The following is a 10,562-nucleotide window of genomic DNA, read 5'->3' as shown; positions in this document are numbered from 1 at the left end:
ATTCCTGAAAGCACATTGAAAGGATGAAGTCATCATTTATAGACCTTTGCGTTATCCATGGTTGAGATAATTACTATACCTATCTACCTACCTTGCCTAAGAGTTGCAGAATATGAATATCTCATCTTTACCTGTACGTGTGGACGCCAGATACGTGTCTTCGACAAAGCTTCAAACGCCAAGATGCTGAGGTTGAGCCAACACCCTTTGTTAGTCCTACCAGTATCGACAGAAGCATCGTTATCTGTACTAGTTGCGGCTTTTAACTGGCTTGAGACAGTATGCAAGACAAAATGACAAGTACGTCACAAACTTGATCGATAACTTAGGCTCCTACTTAGGTAGGATTCCTACCCGATAACCAGTAGACAGGTGTCGGTTCAGAGAGGTTGAGGTTGTTACCGGAAATTTGGCTGATTACGACAAGAAAAGTCGGTTGGGATTCACCGAACAGCGTCCAGAGTGCACTCATGTAACATGGGCTTCACCGATACGATGCATGCGCACGTATCTCAGGGAGGATGGGAACAGAAGCGATGCTGTAGGTAAGTAGGCGATCAACAAGGCAAACTTGTAGTACTTGTCGCCAATATTTCATGAACCAAACCTTACTTTCCACGTGGCACATACTCTTCAGCAGGATGGAAGGCTCCTATAGTCTACATCAAGCTACACGATGGGATAATTTGAGTCCACCTAATATACGAAGTAGCTATCATTTGTCTTCTTCCATATCTGAAATAGCTACGAGCTGAGAGACCCTGACCTCAAAATGCAGATAAGAACATCAGAACCTGAAAACTTCCGAGGATTACCATGTCCAAACTTGAATCAGACTCAAGATTCTGGGGAAGGAAAACGTCGACGATGTTTCGAGTTGCGATTGTGCCCAACTCACCTTCGCATAATTTGAAACACGGGCGATTCATGCAGGTCATACCATAGTATTAAACTCTAAATTTGCAACGTAAACAAAGGACGTTGGAACAGCTGCTCGAAACCTTTGTGATACAGGCCCTTTTAAAGTCACCAGCAACCCTGGATCATTGCAACTCTGCAATGTACCAACAGAAGAACGCTAATAAAACACTAGCTGCTGTAAGATTTCCCCTGAAATAAAAATAGCGATGATTGATATCCATTATATAGTCAAAATTGAATATGAAACCCTCTTTGAAATACGCAAACGTTTTCGAGATTCGGAGTACATATGTGAGCTGACTGGAGATGCTAGGCCGTTTTGCTATGGATATATTCTGAGGTAGCCAAAGGGAGTACCTAAACTCTGGAAACATCCATAGCAAAAGCCGAATTGTCCTGACAAACTTCCACAAATCCAGCACGGTAGTTGCTTGCTCCCGATAATCTTCGCTGCATAACGTCAGGTTTGATCTCATAAACCCTCGCGTGACTGACTACGCAATTGATAGACTTTGCCTCTGATATCAGTGTACATACCATTCAACCGTGACGATGCGATCGCCAGTAACACAGCCTTGTTGCAGTTACCTATGTCAACAACGAGACGTGATGGGCTGCAATTTTGCTCCATGCCTTTCTTGGCCTGACCCTCCAGCCTCTCAGCGTGGAGGGACAGGCAACGTGCCTGATAACACCATGACGAAAGATTGGGGCCAGGCTTAATTCAATCGTGCGTCGCGCCCGTCTGAAGATCACTCCCACCAACAACCCCTGTAAGCGGGATCGTTTCCTACTCGGTAGTGGAGCCACGGAGGCTTAAACAATTTTGAGACGTCTGACGATGGGATCTGCGCATTTGAGAATCGCTTGTTGTTGTTTGTTTCGTGCTCCTGGCTATCACACAGCAAGGGCAATTCATTTGTTTGCTCGATGATACCCAGGAGGCACTATTTGTGGCACCGCAGCAGAAATCGTTTCTGGATAGGTGCAAAGGGAGCCTGTATCGACGAAGAATTTGCCTCTTACGCCTCCCATGCCGCGTGGCATTGTTAAGCAAGTCCCGTTCCTAGCTGGAGGTGAGATTCTACTAAACCCTGGCTTTGGACTGGCCCCGGCGCCACAGCACACACATGGGCGGGTTTCAATGGCCAGCATCGTCTCCAAGGCATGGGCCTGGATGGTAGGTTGGGTTACCTCAATCAGGGTGCTGGCACAAGGTGCTAGAGTGGTTGTACCACGCCAGCGACAGCGTTGCAGGTGAATCGCGATCAGACAGAGAGTTCCTCAAGGAGCTGAAGCCCCATATTGAGGTAACCAGAGTGAGAGGTTTAGATGTAGATGGAGCCTAAACAAGGCAGTTTAATGGGGCTTTTGTCATAGCTTATATCTAGCTCGAGTTATCAATCGATGATGGAGGAGGTCTCAACGTGCATCGTCCTCTAAACTTGCTCTAACTTACCTCCCAACGGCACCGCCGCCTCGCCCCAAAACGAACCCACTCGCACTGGGTTCTCTTTCATTAGATTTCGCCATCACTACCTGGGCATCTTTTAACTTTCTTCTCCTTTTAACATCCCACGACACAATCGACTAAGACAATTAAAAGGCATTGCCTTTGCAAATACCAACGGAACCTTCCAGACGATTTTTTTGCGCCTCAGCTTTTGTGCAATTCCTACAGAACCTTATCAATCCTCTCATATCCACGTGCGCGCGCGCCGAGAGAAGCAGCATCAAGGAACTACCCGATTCGCGCCGATCCTTAATTCTACCCCAAAAACAACAACAGCTGCATTGCTGATATTTGATGGCTTCTTGGAAATCGTTCTCGGTCCCGTCGTTTCGGCTGACGCAGCTCGCCCAAGATGCATATGAACTGCCCGTACAAACCCTCGCCAACACCCATGAATCGCACCCATCCATCGGGCATCTTTGTCTTCTCGTGTTCGAGGCTGTCCTTGAAGTAGTATGTGTCAGTCTACCTGGCTACATCGTTGCGCGACTTGGCCACTTCGATGCCGAGAAGCAGAAATTCTTGGCTAATCTAAATGTGATGCTATTCACACCATGCTTGAGTATGTTCTCGTTTCGCATTGAACCAGTACTGTCTACTAATATCGCCACAGTCTTCACCAAGCTCGCCTCCCAGCTTAACGCTGAGAAGCTATCCGATCTCGCTATCATACCGGTCATCTTCGTCGTCCAAACGTTTGTATCATGGGCTGTATCATATGTCGTCGCAAAGTTGTTCCGATTCAACAGACGGGCATCCAACTTCGTTACGGCAATGGGTGTTTTCGGAAACTCCAACTCGTTACCCATCTCCCTTGTTTTGTCACTCTCTCAAACGCTGAAAGGTCTGCATTGGGACAAAGTTCCGGGCGATAACGATGACGAAGTTGGCGCGCGTGGTATCCTTTACCTCCTTATCTTCCAGCAGCTTGGTCAGCTCGTTCGCTGGAGTTGGGGTTACCATGTCCTTCTTGCCCCTAAGGATAAATACCCCGAGTACCGCGAAGAAATTGCCGAGGAAGGCCAGCGTTATCACGATGATGAGAATCATGATGACTACCAGAATGCGGCTCTGATCGATGGCCTTGACGGAGAAACAGAGGACGAGGGAGACAGCCACAGTATCGACTCGCAAAATTATGATCCGGCTGGCCGTACCCCTGTGGCAAATGCCTCCCGAGTTTCATTGGCAGTTTCTAGCGATGACGAATATTTGCCCAAAAAGCCGCATTTCAAGAATAACCAAGAGCAAACGGACGTTGTTGCTCCCCTTAATGGAAATGAAGGTAGCATGGATTCCTTCCCCCGTGTCCCGGCATTGGAGGATCAGGAAGAGCCCACTGGCATCGCGGGCCGGACTAAATCTGCTATTAAATCGCCCTTCATCCGTCTTGGAAAGGCAACATCCCAAACCCTCAGCAACTGGTACCAGAAGTCTCCAGCTCCTGTTAAATCTTGTTTGAAAGTTACGAAGCGTGTGGCTGGGAAATTCAACAACTTTATCTGGGAATTTATGAACCCCCCTCTCTGGGCTATGTTGATTGCCATCCTCGTCGCCTCTATTCCGGCTCTTCAACGACTCTTCTTCGAGGAGGGCTCTTTCGTCCAGAACAGTGTGACCAACGCCGTTCGCTCCAGTGGAGATGTCGCTGTCCCACTGATCCTCGTTGTTCTCGGCGCCAATCTTGCTCGTAATACCATGGCTAAGGATGAGGCTTTAGACCCCGAGGAAGAGCGCATCGGCAACAAACTTCTCATTGCCTCCCTTCTTTGCCGTATGGTTCTACCAACTGCCATCATGGCTCCTATGCTTGCGCTCATGGCCAAATATGTGCCCGTTAGCATTCTTGACGATCCAATTTTTGTTATCGTTTGTTTCTTGCTCACGGGAGCTCCCAGCGCCCTCCAGCTCGCTCAAATTTGCCAGATTAACAGTGTATTTGAGAAGACAATGGGCAGAATTCTGTTCCAGAGCTATGTCATCTGGTAAGTCATGACATCTGATGCTCGGTGTGATCTATCCCGAATTGCGCTAACATATGCAGGATTCTTCCCTCTACTCTTATTTTGGTAATGATGGCCCTCGAGGTTGTTGAGTGGGCTCGATGATGCGCCTGTCTAAATACACTAGACAGAGAAGTGAAATGATCATGTCTTTCATGCGTCAAATGCTATTTATTGAGTTTGTTTGATCTGTCTTTACAGTTGTTTGTCTGCAACGGCGTTGGGTGGCTGGAATTGATTGGGAATTGGGAAAATTTATACTGGCGTGGCCTTGCGGCAATCCGAGGGTTCCCAAAGCTTGACCTGGTGGAAGAGCGATATGGATCCGAGCGTTTTTTGCCTGCTTTTGCTTCGTTGTGTAAAAAAGGCACTGGTTTTGAGGAGTTGATCCACATAGTACTCTGTCTGGAATGCCTGTGTCTTGCGAATGCTCGAAATATACATTATTCTCACATTGGATTGTTTGAACCAACAATGCACCTTGTACTGCATCTTGAAAACCGATTGCTAAAGTACAATAATGAGGCTCTAGCCAAGGATGTGGAGGCTGCAATATGATCATTCTTGCTGGGTTCCGTTGACCAGGTTACCTTCTGGCACGATCGCCCAGTCTCTTACAGTGCCCTTCCAATCGCTGATGCGTACGTCCTTGATATCGACCGAAACAACTCTTACTTCCTCACCGGCTACAAAGCAGTTGCGGCCTCCATCCTCGACAGGTCCATTGTCCCGCTGGAAAGGCTGGGCTGCGGACTCATCGAAAGTATTGTTCTCCAGATGCTGCTCGCGGTAATATTTTTCCTCCTCTGTTCCGCTAGGCACTAGACGAGCGGCACCTCCTATGGTTGCACTGATGCTAGAGAGTGCTGAGGTGTTGAGGTTCAAGAGGAGTGAGGCGAGACTCGATCGGTGCTCTGGCCCAGGAGAGCCACCAGACGGTCGGCGGCCGTGAGTAGGTGGTCGATGGGAGACCCCTGAAAATATTTTCAGTATGTTTAGATTTCATCAGTCTCGAACATGAAGATGCGACTTACAATCGTGGACAAGAAGGGATACATTGGGGTTGGCGACCAAGTTGGTGGTCTTCCGTGATGCCGGGTTCGTAGTCATGATGATGACGGGGTAGTTAGAGTAAGGTGACGAGGGAAGATATGTATAGTTCATTAGAGAGACGTGCGGTACGTTATCTGTGCATGTTGCCAAGTGAAGCTATATTGACTATCAGCCTTCGATCTGTGATGGGATTGTTGGTGGTGCGGGGAAGGTCTACAAATCGAGCATTGTCGAGGCATTGAACAACATCCGGCGGAAGCGTCGACGTCGTTTGCTTGTGGGTATCGCCCTGAGAAGCTTCGGAGTTGAGAGGTATTTGATCCATGATATATTGGCTGAACGATGATTGATGATGCTGAGATCCAATACCTTGAGGTAGTGGAGGGGCTCGACTACCTTGCTGCACGGTACGTTCCGCAAATCCCGGTCACAGCATCTGCTGAGTCACCCATAATCGCGAGAATATGACGTAATGACACTGGGCGTGCTTTCCCCAGAGTTCATTCGAGCTAAGCTTCTAAAGTTGTCGTCTGGGGAAGTACCTAGGTACCGGTTACTTGCGGCTCCTCACGGTCACGTCTGTCCTTGCCGACTTGAACCTTCAAAGCCGACGGCATAGCACATTCACGGCATTAGGGACGGCTCATCACCCGGGACGGAGATTTACAGTCGCTTTCCCTCCTTATTTATGTCAGAGAGAATCATTTTGAACTTCTGTCAAGTTGCATACTGCTCCTTGATTTCATACTGGGCGCTTCATTAACCCTATCGCTCATCATGCGTTCCACACTTCGCGCAAACCGTCGACTTCCTTTGAAGCCCCTCCCTCGTTTCCTCTCAACATCTGCTTCAAGCGCTTCTGTTTCTTCAGTGGCTTCTTCATCATCTGCACCAAAGCACACACCTATCAATTCTGTCCTTATCGCCAACCGTGGTGAGATCGCCATCCGTATCAACCGGACTGCTGAGCGCCTTGGCATTCGGGCTACAACCGTCTATACAGATGTTGACGCTGGTTCATGGCATGCTTCTTCGGGGTTCCAGTCTTTGGCGCTAGGTCCTGCAAACGCCTATCTTGACGGTGAGAAAATCATTGCTCTAGCGAAGCAAAATGGCATTCAGGCACTCCATCCCGGCTATGGCTTCTTGTCCGAAAACTCCAAGTTCGCAGAGCGTTGCGAAGAGGAAGGCATCGTGTTTGTTGGACCACCCGCTACTGCCATGGCCGACATGGGACATAAGGCCCGCAGTAAAGAAATTATGACAGCTGCAAATGTTCCCTGTGTGCCAGGGTATCATGGAGCAGACCAGGGCGAACAGGAACTCTTGGAGCATGCCAAAAACATCACTTTTCCGGTGCTCCTCAAGAGTGTACGAGGAGGTGGAGGCAAGGGAATGCGAATCGTCCTGACTGAGGAGGAATTCTTGACGCAACTCAGAAGTGCCCGTGCCGAAGCCAAGGCCTCATTTGGTGAAGGAGGCGAGGTCATGCTAGTGGAGAAGTACATCATTCGACCAAGGCACGTCGAAGTGCAAGTCTTTGCCGACAAATGGGGCAATACCGTCGCGCTAGGTGAGCGAGACTGCAGTGTTCAGCGTCGGCATCAAAAGATCCTCGAAGAATCCCCAGCTCCAGATCTAGATCTGGCAACTCGACACGATCTCTGGGATAAGGCGAGAAAAGCAGCCTCGGCAGTTGGTTATGTCGGCGCTGGCACTGTTGAGTTTATCCTCGACAAGGATACCAACAAATTCTATTTCATGGAAATGAACACTCGACTACAAGTGGAGCATCCTGTCACGGAGATGGTGACTGGCCTGGATCTAGTCGAATGGCAATTCCGAGTTGCTGCAGGCGAAAAGCTTCCACTCTCCCAGGAAGAAGTGGAAGCACAGATGAACGAGAGGGGCGCCGCCATTGAAGCACGAATTTATGCCGAAAATCCTGAGAAGGGCTTTATTCCCGACTCCGGCAAATTAGTGAGAGCTTATCTCCCTACCGAATTGCAGAACGAGGATGTTCGCCTGGATTGGGGATTCCGATCTGGTAATACTATCTCTGAAGCATACGACGGCATGATCGCCAAACTTATCGTGCGAGGCGATACGAGAGAACGTGCTATCGCCAAATTGGAGAGCGTTCTACGCTCATACGAAATTGTTGGTGTTGCTACAAATATCGAATTCCTCAAGCGGCTTTGTGAGACTGATGCCTTTGTGGCCGGAGATGTGGAAACGGGCTTCATCGACAAGTGGCGAGAGGAGCTTTTCAAACCCCGACCTATCAAGAATGAAGTTGTCGCCCAAGCAGCCCTCGGGATGATCAACTTTGAACATCGAAATTCTGGACCCCATGGCTTGACACTTGGCTTTGGCGAGACTAACAACATCGGGGAACGAAAGCTGAACTTTAAAATCCTGGATGGGTATAGCAAGGAAGAGGGCGAGGTCGTCGAGGCCAGCGTGACACAGACAGGTCATAACCTTTACAACGTTGCTGTCCACCGAAAAGGTGACGAGACACCCCAAGTGTTCACAAATATTGCCTGCCAGCCCGAGCCAGAAGGTGAAGTGATGAAACTCGAGTCATACTTCCCCCTTGAGCGCATTCAATCCTCCGTCGTCCCTCAACACACAGACAATGACACAAAGGTTACTGTTTTCCAGCATGGCGTGAAAACAGATCTTGTCCTTCTACCGCCCAAGTGGTACGAGAAGGCTCTTGGGCTCAAGGAGTCAAGCGCCTCAGTTGCAGCGCCGATGCCCTGCAAGATATTGAAGAACGAGGTAGTGGAGGGTCAAATTGTGCAAAAGGGAGCACCACTTGTGGTGTAAGTTGACCATTTCGATATGCAGAATAAGCTAACAAACTCTCAGAATTGAGTCAATGAAGATGGAAACTATTATCCGGTCGCCGCAGGATGGCATAATTAAGAAGCTTGCACATAAAGAAGGGGTAAGTTCCTATGGCATTCCTCTCTGATATCTCATCTAACGTCATGCAGGATATTTGCAAGGCTGGCACGGTACTTGTACTATTTGAAGAGGGCGAAACAAAGGACGGAGAGTCATGAATGATATTGGATACCATGATGAATGAATTTGGCGTTATTTAAAGGAGATTGAATGATACGCTACGTATTAACTAGAAATGCACTTGATCCCCTCATGGTCCCCTCCCAGTCGTTGGGCCTGTTCCACTTCATCAAATATGTAGAGAATTAATCTCCAATGTCAAAACATGCATACGCCTAGACACCAATAGCTCCATTAACTGAAATCATGAATCATGCCATGCCCGAAACTGTATCCCATAGTAAGCCAAAGAACATATACCCTGAACCCAAGGTCGGTATGAGGTAGGGTCTGTCGTCGTCCTGGCAGAAATGTTATGCCATATGGTTATCTTGTGTGCATCTTGATGTACTCCAAGGGTAGATATCGAGAAAGCTTTGATTGCTTAGCCGCTTGACGTATCCGTTTCCACCAGTCTTCGAGACGTGACTGGAATTTTGGGTCGTCGGGCGAAGTATACGTAGTAAGCTTGTTGAGAAGATCCTGAAAGAGATGTCAACAGAGCGTTTGAGCATAGCACGTCATTCAAGTGACTTACCTCCTCCAGGGCCAGTGTGATGAATCCCATGACGAATGCCACCCAAGCAAGAGTCCCCTTCGTACTTAAGAATTGGTTGCCCCCCCGGAATTCAACCGTGCCAGTACATTTCCCTGTCTTGGGGTTTGGGAAAATGTTCTGGAAGTTCCATAGCACGTATCGGTTCCCCTGCATATAGTAGCACAAATCCGCTTCGGATGTCGTTGACTTGATTTCTGATGCGACTTGGAGAAGTGAGCCCTTGCTCTTACCGAATCGTATCAGCGTTTCACGCAACCCAGAACCCATGCTTTGACTGTTTGGCCGACAGTACTGATTTTCTCGGCGGGCTTTGGGGAGGACAGCTGCCACAAATTCTTCATAAACAGCAGATGCAAACGCAATCTTCTTGAGGCCACGTAGGGAGAACTTGTTCTGACCAGAGACGGGAGTGACATGGACGTGGCCGCCGCAGGAGATATCGCGTTGGGGACTGAAGTGTACACGCATCGCTTCCCAAAAGTCGCCAAGTATGCCGCTGACATGTTGCTTGGTATCTAGACGAGGGGAAACGACTTCCATGCAGACTAGGATCCCCTGTTAGTGAACAAACTAAACGGTTCGCTGGTTTCATGGTGAAGAGAATGACATACCCATGGGACGCTCTCTCTTCAAAGATCCATCTCTAGTGACGAACCATTTACCACCGTAGTACTCCGGATGCTTGCTGTATTTTGAACAGTCATCGTGCACAGCTTCGATGTTGCGGTTCCGTAGCTTCTGTGCTAATTGTCGATACCAGTCGACATTGGTAAAGCTATCAGCACCACCGTAAGGCTTTACCACAGCCTCGATCTCCACGCCGAAGTTGTAATGCCTGGGCTTTGATACCGTCATGATCGACAAGATGTAAGAAGTGTTTAGGGACTCGAAAAAGAAAGAATGGTAGAATTGGCTGGGGTCGGGTTGAAGGTGGCGGATTTGGCCATGCAGCTTGTATAAGACAACCACCTTGGTTTTTGAATAATCACCTTGCTGCAGAGAGGGAGTCGTACTACATGAAGGTGATCACCCGTTTCCTGATGCGCTTGTGCCTTGTTCAAAACGTTTGGATACGGCCGCGTGCTTTACCCAAACACAACCACAGAATCGTCAGCTGTTGGCTCTCAACTTTTTGTCAGTAACACGCTCGCTCGCCTAACCTGAGCTGTCATTGTCACATCTCAAAATTGTCGCCTCGCTTTCAGGTTAAGTACAGCAAAAACCTTTCTGGCCTCGAATGGCGGTGCGGATGCATGGTTTGGCGGGAGCTGTCGTTGTGGATCTGGCCGGGGGCTCTGGGGAGAAATGCCGGAAGACCGGGGGCACGGTGCGGAGCCCAACAAGGAAATGGAGGCGGGCTGGGCCGTCTCATAGCGTCTGAATATTCTGAGGCTATCAAACGAGGCCTGTTTTTGCCTGTCATTGTAAAGGCCCAGAC

At 48.9% G+C, this 10,562-nt stretch overlaps 4 protein-coding genes across 4 annotated transcripts; 2 read left to right on the top strand and 2 right to left on the bottom strand.

Annotated features, from left to right (window-relative positions):
* The first annotated feature begins 2,365 nt into the window (after positions 1-2,365).
* Positions 2,366-4,897, top strand: FOBCDRAFT_226467 (auxin efflux carrier). The gene is made up of 3 exons (XM_031186104.3): positions 2,366-2,996; positions 3,048-4,419; positions 4,479-4,897. The coding sequence occupies exons 1-3, from the start codon at positions 2,729-2,731 to the stop codon at positions 4,540-4,542; spliced, it is 1,704 nt and encodes a 567-aa protein (XP_031037239.2). The 5' UTR covers positions 2,366-2,728; the 3' UTR covers positions 4,543-4,897.
* Positions 4,898-5,894, bottom strand: FOBCDRAFT_226466 (uncharacterized protein). The gene is made up of 3 exons (XM_031186107.3): positions 5,708-5,894; positions 5,472-5,646; positions 4,898-5,411 (listed from the first exon to the last, which is right to left on the bottom strand). The coding sequence occupies exons 1-3, from the start codon at positions 5,813-5,815 to the stop codon at positions 4,996-4,998; spliced, it is 699 nt and encodes a 232-aa protein (XP_031037242.3). The 5' UTR covers positions 5,816-5,894; the 3' UTR covers positions 4,898-4,995.
* Positions 5,895-6,233: 339 nt separating this feature from the next.
* FOBCDRAFT_295046 (carbamoyl-phosphate synthase L chain, ATP binding domain-containing protein) lies at positions 6,234-8,722 on the top strand. The gene is made up of 3 exons (XM_031186108.3): positions 6,234-8,321; positions 8,368-8,446; positions 8,496-8,722. The coding sequence occupies exons 1-3, from the start codon at positions 6,268-6,270 to the stop codon at positions 8,562-8,564; spliced, it is 2,202 nt and encodes a 733-aa protein (XP_031037243.1). The 5' UTR covers positions 6,234-6,267; the 3' UTR covers positions 8,565-8,722.
* A 14-nt stretch (positions 8,723-8,736) lies between these two features.
* FOBCDRAFT_42979 (putative amidoligase enzyme-domain-containing protein) lies at positions 8,737-10,368 on the bottom strand. Its single transcript, XM_031186109.3, has 4 exons — positions 10,285-10,368; positions 9,736-10,207; positions 9,104-9,669; positions 8,737-9,048 (listed from the first exon to the last, which is right to left on the bottom strand). Exons 2-4 carry the CDS (start codon positions 9,977-9,979, stop codon positions 8,893-8,895), a joined length of 966 nt encoding a protein of 321 aa, XP_031037244.2. The 5' UTR covers positions 9,980-10,207; positions 10,285-10,368; the 3' UTR covers positions 8,737-8,892.
* Between the last annotated feature and the right edge of the window lie 194 nt (positions 10,369-10,562).

The sequence above is a fragment of the Fusarium oxysporum genome, chromosome VI (assembly GCF_013085055.1).
Source record: "Fusarium oxysporum Fo47 chromosome VI, complete sequence".
NCBI lineage: Eukaryota > Fungi > Ascomycota > Sordariomycetes > Hypocreales > Nectriaceae > Fusarium > Fusarium oxysporum.
Note: the sequence above shows the minus strand (reverse complement) of the source record. Positions and strands in the feature narration are given on the sequence as shown.

Excerpts from the sequence above, each read along its gene's own strand:
- FOBCDRAFT_42979 (XM_031186109.3), bottom strand. The coding sequence starts at position 9,979 with ATGACGGTATCAAAGCCCAGGCATTACAACTTCGGCGTGGAGATCGAG. Across the intron at positions 9,670-9,735 it reads GAAGAGAGAGCGTCCCATGG|TCTGCATGGAAGTCGTTTCC; the intron begins GTATGTCATTCT and ends AGGGGATCCTAG. Across the intron at positions 9,049-9,103 it reads TCACACTGGCCCTGGAGGAG|GATCTTCTCAACAAGCTTAC; the intron begins GTAAGTCACTTG and ends CATCTCTTTCAG.
- FOBCDRAFT_226467 (XM_031186104.3), top strand. The coding sequence starts at position 2,729 with ATGGCTTCTTGGAAATCGTTCTCGGTCCCGTCGTTTCGGCTGACGCAG. Across the intron at positions 2,997-3,047 it reads GCTATTCACACCATGCTTGA|TCTTCACCAAGCTCGCCTCC; the intron begins GTATGTTCTCGT and ends ATATCGCCACAG. Across the intron at positions 4,420-4,478 it reads TTCCAGAGCTATGTCATCTG|GATTCTTCCCTCTACTCTTA; the intron begins GTAAGTCATGAC and ends TAACATATGCAG.
- FOBCDRAFT_226466 (XM_031186107.3), bottom strand. The coding sequence starts at position 5,815 with ATGGATCAAATACCTCTCAACTCCGAAGCTTCTCAGGGCGATACCCAC. Across the intron at positions 5,647-5,707 it reads GCCTCGACAATGCTCGATTT|CTTCACTTGGCAACATGCAC; the intron begins GTAGACCTTCCC and ends TAGTCAATATAG. Across the intron at positions 5,412-5,471 it reads ATCCCTTCTTGTCCACGATT|GGGTCTCCCATCGACCACCT; the intron begins GTAAGTCGCATC and ends AAATATTTTCAG.
- FOBCDRAFT_295046 (XM_031186108.3), top strand. The coding sequence starts at position 6,268 with ATGCGTTCCACACTTCGCGCAAACCGTCGACTTCCTTTGAAGCCCCTC. Across the intron at positions 8,322-8,367 it reads AAGGGAGCACCACTTGTGGT|AATTGAGTCAATGAAGATGG; the intron begins GTAAGTTGACCA and ends ACAAACTCTCAG. Across the intron at positions 8,447-8,495 it reads AGCTTGCACATAAAGAAGGG|GATATTTGCAAGGCTGGCAC; the intron begins GTAAGTTCCTAT and ends AACGTCATGCAG.